Source organism: Plectrocnemia conspersa, unplaced genomic scaffold (genome assembly GCF_051122295.1).
Source record: "Plectrocnemia conspersa isolate PC_06_02 unplaced genomic scaffold, ASM5112229v1 ptg000013l, whole genome shotgun sequence".
Classification (NCBI taxonomy): Eukaryota; Metazoa; Arthropoda; class Insecta; order Trichoptera; family Polycentropodidae; genus Plectrocnemia; species Plectrocnemia conspersa.
In genome coordinates, this window is record NW_028277177.1 from 4,945,561 (window position 1) to 4,958,940 (window position 13,380).

The 13,380-nt window shown below is 30.1% G+C and overlaps 2 protein-coding genes and 1 long non-coding RNA gene across 6 annotated transcripts; all 3 read right to left on the bottom strand.

Moving 5' to 3' along the window:
• Nucleotides 1–711: 711 nt before the first annotated feature.
• On the bottom strand, nucleotides 712–3,837 carry LOC148227109 (uncharacterized). 4 transcript variants are annotated; one of them, XM_088202370.1, is made up of 5 exons: nucleotides 3,751–3,837; nucleotides 3,568–3,679; nucleotides 3,256–3,503; nucleotides 2,970–3,042; nucleotides 712–2,347 (listed from the first exon to the last, which is right to left on the bottom strand). In XM_088202370.1, exons 3-5 carry the CDS (start codon nucleotides 3,493–3,495, stop codon nucleotides 1,026–1,028), a joined length of 1,635 nt encoding a protein of 544 aa, XP_088058496.1. In that variant the 5' UTR covers nucleotides 3,496–3,503; nucleotides 3,568–3,679; nucleotides 3,751–3,837; the 3' UTR covers nucleotides 712–1,025. The 4 variants fall into 4 exon arrangements, with proteins under 4 accessions (XP_088058496.1, XP_088058497.1, XP_088058498.1 ...); XM_088202371.1 differs by having other exon boundaries at nucleotides 3,256–3,523; XM_088202372.1 differs by having other exon boundaries at nucleotides 3,657–3,679; nucleotides 3,751–3,820.
• A 1,917-nt stretch (nucleotides 3,838–5,754) lies between these two features.
• On the bottom strand, nucleotides 5,755–8,956 carry LOC148227110 (uncharacterized). The gene is made up of 4 exons (XR_015811958.1): nucleotides 8,307–8,956; nucleotides 7,920–8,236; nucleotides 7,714–7,795; nucleotides 5,755–7,001 (listed from the first exon to the last, which is right to left on the bottom strand). It is a non-coding gene; the product is annotated as an uncharacterized LOC148227110 (long non-coding RNA).
• Nucleotides 8,957–9,894: 938 nt separating this feature from the next.
• On the bottom strand, nucleotides 9,895–12,583 carry LOC148227111 (uncharacterized). The gene is made up of 4 exons (XM_088201951.1): nucleotides 12,526–12,583; nucleotides 12,407–12,465; nucleotides 12,270–12,342; nucleotides 9,895–11,939 (listed from the first exon to the last, which is right to left on the bottom strand). Exons 1-4 carry the CDS (start codon nucleotides 12,551–12,553, stop codon nucleotides 10,534–10,536), a joined length of 1,566 nt encoding a protein of 521 aa, XP_088058077.1. The 5' UTR covers nucleotides 12,554–12,583; the 3' UTR covers nucleotides 9,895–10,533.
• Nucleotides 12,584–13,380: the final 797 nt, after the last annotated feature.

Sequence of the window (13,380 nt, forward strand, 5' to 3'; positions counted from 1 at the left end):
TTATTTGCTCCAAAACGCTAAATTGTAACATCAAAATGCTATTTTTTTCGAAAATAGATGCTAAAAACACGTATCTCTACATATTAGGCATGGACCCGCCTTTACTTATGCAGCGTTATAAAATAACATTAGTTGTAACCTCTTTAAAGTATTTGTACAAATTTAATTTAATATAATAAAAAATACTTTGTAAATTTTTTCGAGAATTTAGAAAACTTGCTCGAGAAATGAGAATTCTCGATTTTATATTTTTCTCGAGTAATTCTTGAGAAGAAGCACTAATTGTATAATAGGAACAGAACAACAACTACAGTAGTGCTCCGTTCAAAACGGTTCTTTATATTTATTAGGGTCCTTAAGTGCGACTGAGCAAAATTTGAAATGGATAACATTCATATAATGGGAGGTAGGAAGTATGTCTAGGTTTTAAGAAAAATATTTAAACCAGTCAAAGGGTGTAGCATTGTATAAAGAATAAACATGTAGATATATAAATATTTATATATTAAATAAAAATAGATTTTTTTTAAGACGTCTGATAAACAAATACAAAATTACATATGTACAAAATAAATATTTATTAATAGCTTATCTATATAAAATACATACACACAATCATATGTATATATTTTTTATAATTGTATGTATTTTTTATCAAGCTATTTTGTTATTTTAGATACACACATTTAGACAAATTAAGTTATCTCAATATTTTTTTTTCATTCATTCTCCTCTCTCTCGAGATGATAAAATTAGGGTAAGCACTTCAGTCTAATTTGCAAGCCAACAAAGCATAATACTTTTCTCTATAATTATCGGTTTATTTTAAATTAAAAAATTGTGATCAACTCTCGGAAAATATTACATTGACATCTGTTAATATTGTAATATTGTTTGTATCAATAAAACAATGAAATAATTGGAATGTTTATAAGGTACTTTTGCCAGTATTTCTAAATGCTCTTTGAAATGCAGTATTTAAGTTTGAATGATATAATACTCCAATGGAGTATCTACTGTCAACACTATAAAAATACATTTTCAGGCTTTTTGAGTTCAGCATGCATTACTCTTGTGTGTCGTAGAAGATATGTTCTACGTTTAAATGCCTTTCCACATGTGTTGCATTCAAAGTCACAAGATTCTCTATGAATATGCATATGGGCCAATAGGGAAGGTTTGGATTTAAATTTTTTCCCACACATGTTACAATCAAAATTATATGTTTCTAAGACTGGTATCATTTTCTTGACATGCATAAATTTTATATGCCTTAATAAATATTGTTTACATATGTACGCTTTTCCACACTTGCCACACACAAAGTCTTTAGTATCACTGTGAATATACATATGCATCGAAAGACAATGTTTTGATTTAAATTTTTTCTCACACACGTTACATTCAAAATCATAAGATTCAGCATGCGTCGTTTTCTTATGATAAATAAGACTCAAGTTACTTTTTAAAAATTTACCGCACATGTCGCACTGAAAGTCAAACGACTCTTTGTGAGTATTATTCAAATGCTGCGCAAGGTGGCATTTTCTTCTGAATTTCTTATCACACTTGTCGCATTCTAGGATATAAGCATCAGTGTGAATGATCATATGAGTTAAGAGGTTCTTTTTTATTTTAAATTTCTTTCCACATTTCTCGCATTCGTGATCAAATGATTCACTATGCACCGCCTTCATATGATACCAAAGACTCTGACTATTTTTGTATAATTTTCCGCATTTACCGCATTTATAATTGTATAAATTGTTATGAGTAATTATATGCTTTAAAAGACTTTGTTTCACTTTGAATTTTTTCGCGCACTTTTCACACTCGTATTTAAAGCAACTGTCATGCATTGTTCTTTCGTGAGTTGTAAGGTGTTGTTTACTTTTGAACACTTTTCCACAAATGACACATTCCAGATCTAAAAATACACCATGAACGTTCATGTGACTCAATAATAAGTCTTTGGTTTTGAATTTTTTATCGCATTTCTCACATTTAAAATCCGATATGATGTGTACTGTAGATGTATGGCGGTCAAGGCATCGTTTTGTTTTAAATACTTTTCCACACTTAGCACAATCAAAGTCATAAGATAAACTATGATTTTTTATATGTAGTAATAGATTCTTTTTAGTTTTTAATTTTTTTCCACACATATCACATTCAACGCCATGAAAATCACCATGATTTTTGCTTTCGCTTACAGGAATTGATTCAATATAATTTTTATTTTGATGATTTGAAGTCAAATTAGGACTCTTTTTATATGAACCATCAGTAAACTGTAGCAGAGATAAAATATTAGTACTTTTATCGACTTCATCCTTAACATGTGTATCTGAAAATATAAATTGGAATATGAATATAGAAATTATTCAAAACTGCCACAAAGATTTTAACTTGTATCATTAGTTTTCCAATTCCAAAGATGTCATAGTACAAAAAAGACCTCACAAATCCTTCAATTCAAAAAATTAAGCCGGCTGACTTTTAAATTGCCCATAATAATAACAAAATCGCTAAAAAATATACCACCACTAAAAACAATATAACCAATACTAATCAAGAGAAGTCTGAGAAAAAGGCCAGCGCTTTTTAACGTCCTATACCCTGACACAAAATTATACCCATTTGTGATTGCATAAAGTCACACGAATTATTTGTGAAATTGATAATTAACATAATAAAATCACTGTGAATTCTTAGTTATAAACAAAATAAAAAATACGATTCTTTAGACTTGATAAATTAGAAAATACCTTGATAAAATAATTGATTATTACTGATGCAAACTATTTATTTAATTTAGTTATTAATTATAAATATAGATTTAGCACTAAATCTTTTGGATAAAAACCAATGACACAGTTAATATAAGCATACATATAAATCGAGTTAACTTTGTGGCGAAAAAAGTGCCAAATTGATATAAGCGACTATTTTATTGTTTTTGTTCAAACCTATTTTTATTAGTTCATCAGGTTTGCTGGATTTCTTATCGTCACTACCATCATACTCTATCTTTACTTCATGCTAAAAATAAATTACACTGTGCTGAGTTATTAATTCATTAATATATGTATAGTCTGATTTATTTAAGAATGTATTGCTTGGGACAAAAATATTTTATGAAGTGAACAATTACATCATAGTAAATTAACCACTCACAAATCTCGAATCAAATAAGGTGTTATCGTGCACAGCTAGTAATACATTCTCAGAATAACTATAACAAATTTTGTTTACCTCAGCTATAAAAGGCCGTGTTAAAAATTCATTATGTTTATTTTTCAATATAAAAATCGGTTTATCTTTCAATGACGTATCACCAGAACGAAATTTCTCAAACCAATTCTGAACTGTCTCGGTAGTTACGGCACTGTCGCCATACACATTGCATATATTTTTAGCAGTCTCCGTAGCGTTTTTGCCCAGTTTAAATTCCCACAACATTACATGTTGAATATGCACATTTAATTGTTCCATTTTATTAACTGCAAAAGTAAATATGATGCTAAAATGTAAACTAGGATATGTAACTGAGAGATAATTACTTACTAGAAATAAGTAAATACGTATTAGGATCGATTAATGGCCGGTTAAAGGTTATTTATTGTACAAACTTTTATATCTGACATTCTTCGTACATTTTAATTTTCAACTGCAGGTTCTACAAAATATTAATTTTTATTGTGGTTTATAATAATTAAAATGATCAAATTTAAAATATTGACGTCTTACTTGCTTCATTATAGTGAAAAAACATATTTGCAATTTGAAGTAACGTTAACCAAAACAACTGTCAAAATATGCAGCCATTTTGGGTCTAAGTAAAAAATATGTACGTCCATGTCATTATAATAAAAATTATTACACAGTTAAATTATACAGAATAATAGGTAAAATTAAATTAATAATAATACAAAATATATTACTTCTTAAAAGTGTAATGTTGCAATTATGGAAAAATGTTTTTAGTTAATAAGGCGGCTTTCATAAATTATGTTTCAGATTTTGGAGAAGGGGGGTCAGCATAATTGTGCCAGAGTAAAACAAACAGGAGTCTGGCTCAATGAAATCTTATGCCATAGAAGGGGGAGGGGTAAAAAGCTCATGAAAAACTTGTGATGTAATTTATGCAAGCCACCTGATCTTAATTTATCTAATTATTTTTATTAAACTTATTAAATCTATATATGTATTTTATTACCATCACATAAAAAGGAAAAATTTCTCTCCTCTTCTGACAAAATAATATTTTTTTGCATAGTTTATTTTATGTAAATACAAAATAAAGGAATTCTTATTGTTGCTGATAAAATTAAGTTTCATTGCTTAATATTTTTTTACTAATAATATAATATTACCTTTTTGATATTTTTCAAGTTAAGTCGATTAATTAATATGTTATTAATTTCAAGATAGTGAAAAATCCGTACTCACAAAGATAGGTAGTGTAAGCGACCCGACAATTGTATAGCTTCCTTGTGTAAAATTTTGAAAGCCTTTGAAGCTCTTGTATAAATTCGAGTGTTTTTGCTGCTGTTTTAGGCGTTTCAGTGATATTTATTTAAATAAATTTAATTAATATATATTATTATATAGCAACGTTGTCCAACTTTTCTTAATCAGCGGGCCATTTTTTTCCTCTACAAACATTTTTGAGGTCAAAAAATCTTTTGCTGTTGAGAAATAAAAAAAGTCACCTCGATAATTTTCTCTTCGTATACCCCATGAATTGGTTCGCGGGCCACCAATACGACAGCGATATAATATTTTCTAAGTGTTACAATACCAGTCCCTTTTACCAAAACCAGTATTTTCGATATTACTGTTTTATGAATACCGGAATTGCGATATTTCAAGGAGCTTTTGTCAGGATTCGAGATAATCATTTATCATTGAAATAAAAACATTCAGAAAAAATCATATTTTAATTTTTAATAAGTCAAAAAATAAATTAAATCAAATTAACCTTACGGCCTATTTCTTATTTTACATATTTCTTAAGAATCGTATTTTTGGCAGGCGACTTTCTGAAATTTTTTCCACTTTCCCGATTAAATCTTTGAAAATAAATTCATAATTTTGATTGGTCTCAACTGTAACATGAAAACCATAGTTGTCATTATCATCATCACCGCAGTGGCTTTGCTAGGATATGTGCTGCCCGGGGCCATCCTTAAAATTGCCGCCCCCCCATACATTTTTTAAAAGAAATCCTGACTTTCCTGAAAATATGTAACCTTAAAAATCCGGAACAGACGGCCGCTTTTGCCTCACTTCACAATTACGCTACATACCCTTTCCGTATTATTTACTTTTGTATGTATTACTTGTTTTCTTATTTAAACAAGGTGTTTTATAATTCAATAAAAAATGTAATAAAATAGCGAATTGTCAAATTATCATTATAATTATTTTAAATAATACAATAAAATGCAATATATCAAATAGTATAAAACACGACAAAATAAATATATCCTTGAAGTAAAAAAAATCAAAAATTTGCTTTATCACCGTATTTTTAATCGAATTACAAATTGTAGCTACATTGCTTCATGATTCACCTTTGGTCATTAGAAGTAATGAAAAAACTGAATGGAAAACCATCTAAAGCAGTCATACATTTTAATTATAAGTTTATTGCACCTTGATTATCTATGCGATTTTCCCTTTTTACCCAATTTGGGGTAATTTTAAGTTTGGCGAATGTATACAAATGGATTAGCAATGAGACACTGGTTAGCCACTGCTAAAGATTTATTTACTGGTTAAATGTTACATAGTTATAAAAAGCTTATAAATACTCGCTGTTCGTTACGCGTTAATCGGCGTGTCTTTCCGTTGCATCGCCAGACGAGCAAATTATGTCGCCATTTTGATGTTATCAGCGTAGCTCCAATATCCTAATTGTTTCTTCCTGCAGTTAGCTCCCCGCACCCAAACAATTTAGTATTGCAAAATTAGATTTTGAGAAAAAATGGGGCCCATGGCATTCACCTGGTGGTAAAGAAGTAAGTTTTCGACTAAAAGAAGTAATTTAGCATGGGAGTGTTCTTACTTATATACCCTTGAGAATAAGGGAAGCCAACTTTTTGGATTCAAATCCCGGTAAAAGATCAGAATATCGAAGTGAAAAATGGCTGCTTTCTATGGTCTTCTAATGATCATCTTGGTCGATTCGGCGCAGCTTAGCATTTTTTCTTTTTTTGAAGGGGGAATTTTTCAAAAATACTCCACCAACCAGAGTCGCTGGTTGGTATTCGTGTTGGATTTTTATTCCCCTCCACTCCTACCACTTCCTCTTTCGTGGACACCACACGATGCGAATTCTTGCCATGCCAACCACACATTTCTGTCTTTCAGCATGGAGGGGACCATGTTCTCTGGCGACAGTTGTTCGTCTAGAGTTTCTTTAAGGTTTTTTCTTCACGCATTTTATGCTGAGCAGCGCCTGCGGGTAGCATGCAGTGCGTTCCCACAGTTGGCTATAACGAGGTCGGCCAGATTGCATCTTCTGAAAAGCTTCGATCTGTCGATCAAGTCGCATCTTGCAGCAGTGTCCGAAGGTCATAGTGCAGAAGCAGCGGAGGATCAAAGACATATTCTTATACACAGCATTTGACCAGTCTGTTTTAAATTTGCCCCAATTTTAATAGGGCATTGGATCTGGCGGGTGTCTTATTTTCAGCAGTGTCCAAAGATTATAGGGCAGAAGCAACGGAGGAACAAAGACATATTCTCATACACGGCATGTGACCAGTCAGATTTTAATTTGCCCCAATTTTAGTAGGGCCTTAGATCTGGCGTGTGTCTTATTTTCGCTACACATACTTGTGTGCCGCTGTACTCTTACAATTTTGACAAAGTTGTCATCTTCTTGCAGAGAACCCTGCACTCCACCAACCTCCCTGTTGGTGTTCTTTGCAGATGTATGTCCCCGCATTCTCTGCATCAGGACAAGCTACCACAACAGCCTGCAGCGGTGCCTAAAAAATAATTTTACAATTATAATTTTTTTATAGTGACGCTGATTACAATTTTATGTACGTTAATATTGACTGCAAAGGACGAATATCTGATGGAAGTATTTTCAACAATACTATCTTATACCGAAACCTTCAAAACAAGACATTAAAATTAACAATTCGATGTGGATGTAATACCGTATATGGTACTGTAAAATAAAGCACTTGCACTTAGTGAATCAAGACCTCAAGTAATGTAGAAAAGGAATCTATTGAAAAAATATTTAATTATTATATTTCTAAAGCACGCAGAGTTGTTTAAAACACTTTTGTAATAGTAAGCTCTGTGTTTCGAGTATTGAGGAAACCAATGTTATTGGAACCAGAAAGAGCTTCAAAAATTGTAATAGCAACTATCCAATCACAATTTCTTGCGAAAAAGGCCAACGTCGAAGTAACATCTACACACCGAGAAATATATTGGACAATAACAGCAGAAAATCACTTCCCTATTACATATGCAGTGCATAGCTAGAATGTCACCTAATATTCCTTCCAAACTACGCAATGTATATAGGTATATATATATATATATATATATATATATATATATATATATATATATATATATATATATATATATATATATATATATATATATATATATATATATGTATATATATATATATATATATATGTATATATATATGTATATATTTTTGGTAATACTTACTTAAGTTGTGAGGTTGTCTTGATCGTTTAAAAATTGAAGAATTTATATGCTAACCACTTTATTTTATAGACGTCGGCAGTATCTGTAAAACACAAAACTAGTCAAATACATTATATAATATTAATAAGTACTGTCGAGGTGACTGTTGTATTTTTTTGGTAATTCCATGTTAAACCACCCACGACACCACACTTTCACATACAAACCTTGGGCGACCGGCGATCCTTTGTGAAGAGGGTGCGGCCCTAAGGGGGGAACAACTCTAAGACGCGGTTTTGATGGGGTACCGATCCAAGGAAGCGCGGCTCTGAGGGGGCGCAGTTTCGAGGCGTAGGGCTCCGGTAGCGTCTAAAGCGGCTCCGTTCTAAAAAGTACGAGCTTTGGCGTCCCCAAGCGCGTTAAGGGATGTTCTTTGGCCTTAACACAGAGGTCGGCGAGCAGCGATCGGCGTTAGGGGTGCGATGCATTTCCGGTCATGTTCGTTGTGGTGCTTGTAGCGCTAGACGCTACACGCTCCACAATACTAATAATAAAAATGGTTTAATTTTAAGTCAATCAATAAAAAATACAGTGATTATACATTTATTTTTTACCCGTCTACTTGTGGAGAGCAACATATTCATCTTTTTTTAAATCATCGACCGGGATACACATTTCTATTGATATATTTCTTCATGCATCTTCGCGCAGATTAATATTCCTATAATCTAGACTTTTCAAATCCCGTAACACTTTATAAACTCGTTATGCTGAATCAGCTTAACTCAATTCTCGTTATCAAACCACAACTTATATTACTTGATAAGTTTTGATTATTCAAGATTTATCATTTTTCGTTTTACATATAAGAAATAGTCTATTTTTTAAAATTTTGTTCATATATTTGTATTGTTAAAAACGTTTACGAGCAAATGAGAACTCTTTTAATACGAAGCTGAAACATTTGCCTTATTAAAATGCACGTCTTTGTCGGGTCCGTTTCTATAATTTAATTAGTGTGTGAATTAAATATTCATTGTCTATATTGAAGTATGAATAATGTACGAGGCAACACCAGTGCTTTTTAAAACTATTTTTTAATTGTGGGGCCCTATTTATAGATATAGGTTTTATTATGGTCCAAACTTAGCAGCACTCTGGTAACATTGACGTGACATAAGCACATTCTCTTGGTGAACTCGTAACGGCCGATGCTGCCTCGTGCACCGTCCCTCATTTTTATATTCTAAATATGTAACGATATTTAAAAAAAACTACTTCAACGGATTAACCGGTTTCCAATTGTCACCCGTCACCACTTGTAGCGAAAAAATGTATTATGTTTTAATTATTGTTCTTAATTATTTTTTCATTACTTTTAAATATTATATATTGTGCTTTTTTAAACTGAATTCTTAAATAGATATAAGTATGTTTTTTGTTATTAGTTCTTAACTTTTTTCGTTAATTATGTGCTTATATTATTTCATTGATTTTTAAAAATATTGACTTTTTAAATTAAATTATTAGGAGCAAGCTGTATTTTTTATTATTATCATTTTATTAATTTATTTAGCTTAATAGCTAATCTTTACATCTAACAAATTTAGTAAACACATATAAATAATTTTATTTTCTATAAAATAAGGATTTTACTTTTTTAAAATACTTGCAAAAATTCACTGTCAAAAAATCATGTTTTAAGGTAATAATACATAAGAAAGGCCAAAAATGCTGAAATTTATTTAGTTGCTAAAGGGTGCTGTCGACAATCTAGCACGCTGCTCTTACTTGAGCCATCCAGCTTCTCAACGAGATTGCTATACATATTATTTTTCCTGCAATAACTACGTTGAGCTGGAACAATTTATGTGTGATAGTGAATATCTGTTTTAGATTATTTTTTAAATATTTTTATCGATATACTTAATCATTTCGTTTGCTTTTTCAATAGTTATTATATTAAATTGTTCCAATAATTTTTAAATTATATTATTTAGTCGTTTTTTATTTACTTTCTGTTGGTATAAAACCGATCATGTTCCGTGTGCAAATCGCGACTTGCTAAGGTGAAGCAGCTGCTAGTATGCCTAGATTTAGTGCGAGCATTGACATTTAGTTCAATATAATTTATCGACTTAAACCTAAAAATTAGATAAGATTTGATGACAGATAAAGTAGGTTAAATTATTATAATATAAATATATATACATAAAATAGTTTATTTGATAAAAGTACAAATCTAAACGTAAATCACTTTTCTTACTGTATTTAAATTCCTTGTTGTTTTGCATCTTTACTCTTAACATAAGAGTAAGGAAAGGTTACCGTCACTAAACCACTACTCTTTTAAAACTATGAACTTTAACCACTTCCAGGTCACAGAACTTTTTGAAAATTACTCGAAAACTTTTTGCACTAACACATCCTTTCTTATGCAACAACATAAAAATATATAGCCGTTGTAAAACATTTAAAAATATTCGTACAATATTTAATTTTTAACAAAAAAAGGCTATGATAATTTTCTTGAAACATATGCTGATTTTTGAGATGAGAATTTACAAAATACAAATTTTTTATTTAACTTGGGACCGGGAAGGGGTTAAGTTACTAGCATAACATATATATAATTTTGATTTAATAATTTAAAATATAAAAACAATACAAGTAGTTATAAACAACATAAAATATATACATATTTACATATATAAGTTGAACCAATAAATACTGAATCATTTTTAATGCTGCTAAAAAATTAAAGCTTTACCATTTATATCTCGCTTCGAAAATAAAATGCATTGTTATCAACATTTTCTTTGATCTTATTTAAAATAAATTTTAGTTTAACAAATCATAGTGTACTTTCTTTATATGATAAAGGCGATTATGAGTAGTTTTAAATCCTTCTCCGCATAAATCGCATACAAATTCATAAGAATCGTTATGAATTTGCACATGCTGTGCCAATGAACCCTTTGTTTTAAATCTTTTCCCACACTTATCGCATTCAAAGTTATAAGAATCATAATGACAACGCATATGTCCCAAAAGGATACCCTTCTTTTTAAATTGTTTTCCACACTTGTCGCATTCAAAGTAATAAGAATCATTATGCGTACTCATATGATACCAAAGGTTGTATTTAAATTTAAATTTCTTTTCACATTTGTTACATTCAAAGTCGCAAGAATCGACATGACTTAACATATGCCTAGAGAGGCGAAGTTTAGTTTTGAATTTTTTTTCGCATACTTTACATTTAAAGTTGTAAGTTTCAAGATGACAGTCCATATGAGTTGTAAGTCTGAGTCTAGTATTAAATCTCTTTCCGCACTTATCACATTCGTAATTGTAACAATCGGAGTGCGCCGTCTTCGTGTGATACCATAGATGTGGTTTCCTTTTGAATATTTTCCCACATTTATCGCAGCTAAAGTCGTATGAATTACCGTGAATTAGCATATGACACGACAGAGTCGATTTACTTTTGAACTTCTTTTGACAAATGTTACATTCAAAGTCGAAACAATCAAAATGCACTTTCTTTTTATGATGTGAGAGATATTGTCGGCTCTTAAATATTTTATAGCATATGTCGCATTTAAAGTCGAAAGAATCTTTATGAATGTTTATATGATTTAAAAGGTTCTGCTTTACTTTGAATTTCTTGTGACATATGTCACATTCAAAGTCAAAAGAATCTACATGAGCCGTCTTCATATGATATAACAGAGTACGTTTATTTTTGAACTTTTTATTACATTTATCGCAATTAAAATCATGAGAATCGAGATGCATCGTTCTCGAATGAAGCAAGAGATTATTTTTATATTTAAATGTTCTTCCACATTTTTCGCATCCATGTTCATGGGAATCTACGTGTGTTTTCCTCTTATGATAAGATAAATTGCGTTTATTCTTAAACACTTTACCACATTCGTCACATTCAATGTCAAACGATTCTTTATGACTATCCATATGACTCGATAGGTTTTGACTAGTTTTAAACTTTTTTTTACATTGGCCACACTCAAAATCATAAGAATTGTTATGAGATTGCATATGCCTCGAAAGGCTAGAGCTAGATGAAAAATCTTTTGAGCATAAACTACATTTATAGGATTTTTTTTGTTTTATAGTTTCTAAACTCTCTTTATGCATAGCTGAAAAATCGTTAAAACGGTGTTGAGATTTAATAACCAAATTGTCCGTACTGTTAAGTACATCCTTAACATCATGTGTTTCTGAAAAAATAATCTATTAATAATTGATACATATCGCCAGTATGGAATAAGACCATCACAACTAAAAATATAAGTTTTTAGATTTTTATATAAACCAACTTGAAATTTTCAATATGTAAGGGTTGATAATTAGTATTATATTAGTATAAAACTATAAAATCACAAAATAACATAAAATGCCTGTCAATCCCAGAGTCCATAGTTTATGTTATTTATTCCCTCAAGATGTGAATGAAAATGCTTCTCTTAAAAATCTATTAATTATGTGTCATGACAGTTTTCTTCCATTCTAACGATATGTATATATAACACCGAAGGTATTTTTCTTACCGATTTCCAACATGTCATTTTCGTCAGAGTCATCTTCATCTTTGCTATCATATTCAATCTTAATGCACTCTTTCTAAAAATACAACAAAGCTTTATTTTTGTTTATATTTTGTTATTATTATTTATACTGTGCTTACCTTTATTATTGTACAATTTACATCATTGACTTTAACATCTAAATTTTCAATGTCCGGTTCTATACAACGTTATATATTTTGTAATACTTTAAAATTGATTATTATTACAAATAACTTACCTATTTTAACATATAATGGAAATGACATGTTTGCGATTTGACGTTTTACGAATGACGCATACGTCAATATATTGGCCTAAACAAAACACATACCGCTCATGATTTTATTTACATTTTTATCTCTAAATTATATGTATCTATTAGGAAATAATCAATATCAATAGTAAAAATTCACATAAAAATATTATCTTACTAAAATAAGGTGTGCAGCTGCCCTTCTTCGCTAAGAATTATTCTTCTAAAAAAAATCTATCCTCTATGTCCTCATTTAACACAATTTTTGAAACTCACTTTTTTTTAGTTTTCACAGCATCTTGCAATAAAGAAAAATTTCCGAAATAACTTTTTTTAGTTTACTTCTTTAATAATTTTAATCTCCTGGAGTTAAACCGAAAACTGGAATCCAACCATTATATTTTTTTAATTGAATCGAAATTAAAAAAAATAACGGTTATAAGCCCTGGTTTTTATTACCTACTAAGAATTTATTGTTTGACCTTAAACCAAAGTAAATAACTGGTTTTTCTGCTAATAGAAACACATGCCATATCTCCAACGACTTTATTTTATATGATTTTATGGTTACAGTACCTCTCTTTTTATAAAAATAAGCTTTTTTACACGTCTGTGAAAAATATAGATTTTAAAATATTTTTCTTTGTTCCTTGATATATAATTATATTGAAAAGATAATATAAAAAGAAATGGATTTTGAAACATTTTTGGGCAAAAATTCCATACTACGAGGTTATTATTGACCTAAAAAATAATGCTTTTCAGATTCTTGCCGAACAGTTTTAATGGAGTTAAATGATAAAAAACACCATGTTGCTATATAGCTTTTTATTTATCGAA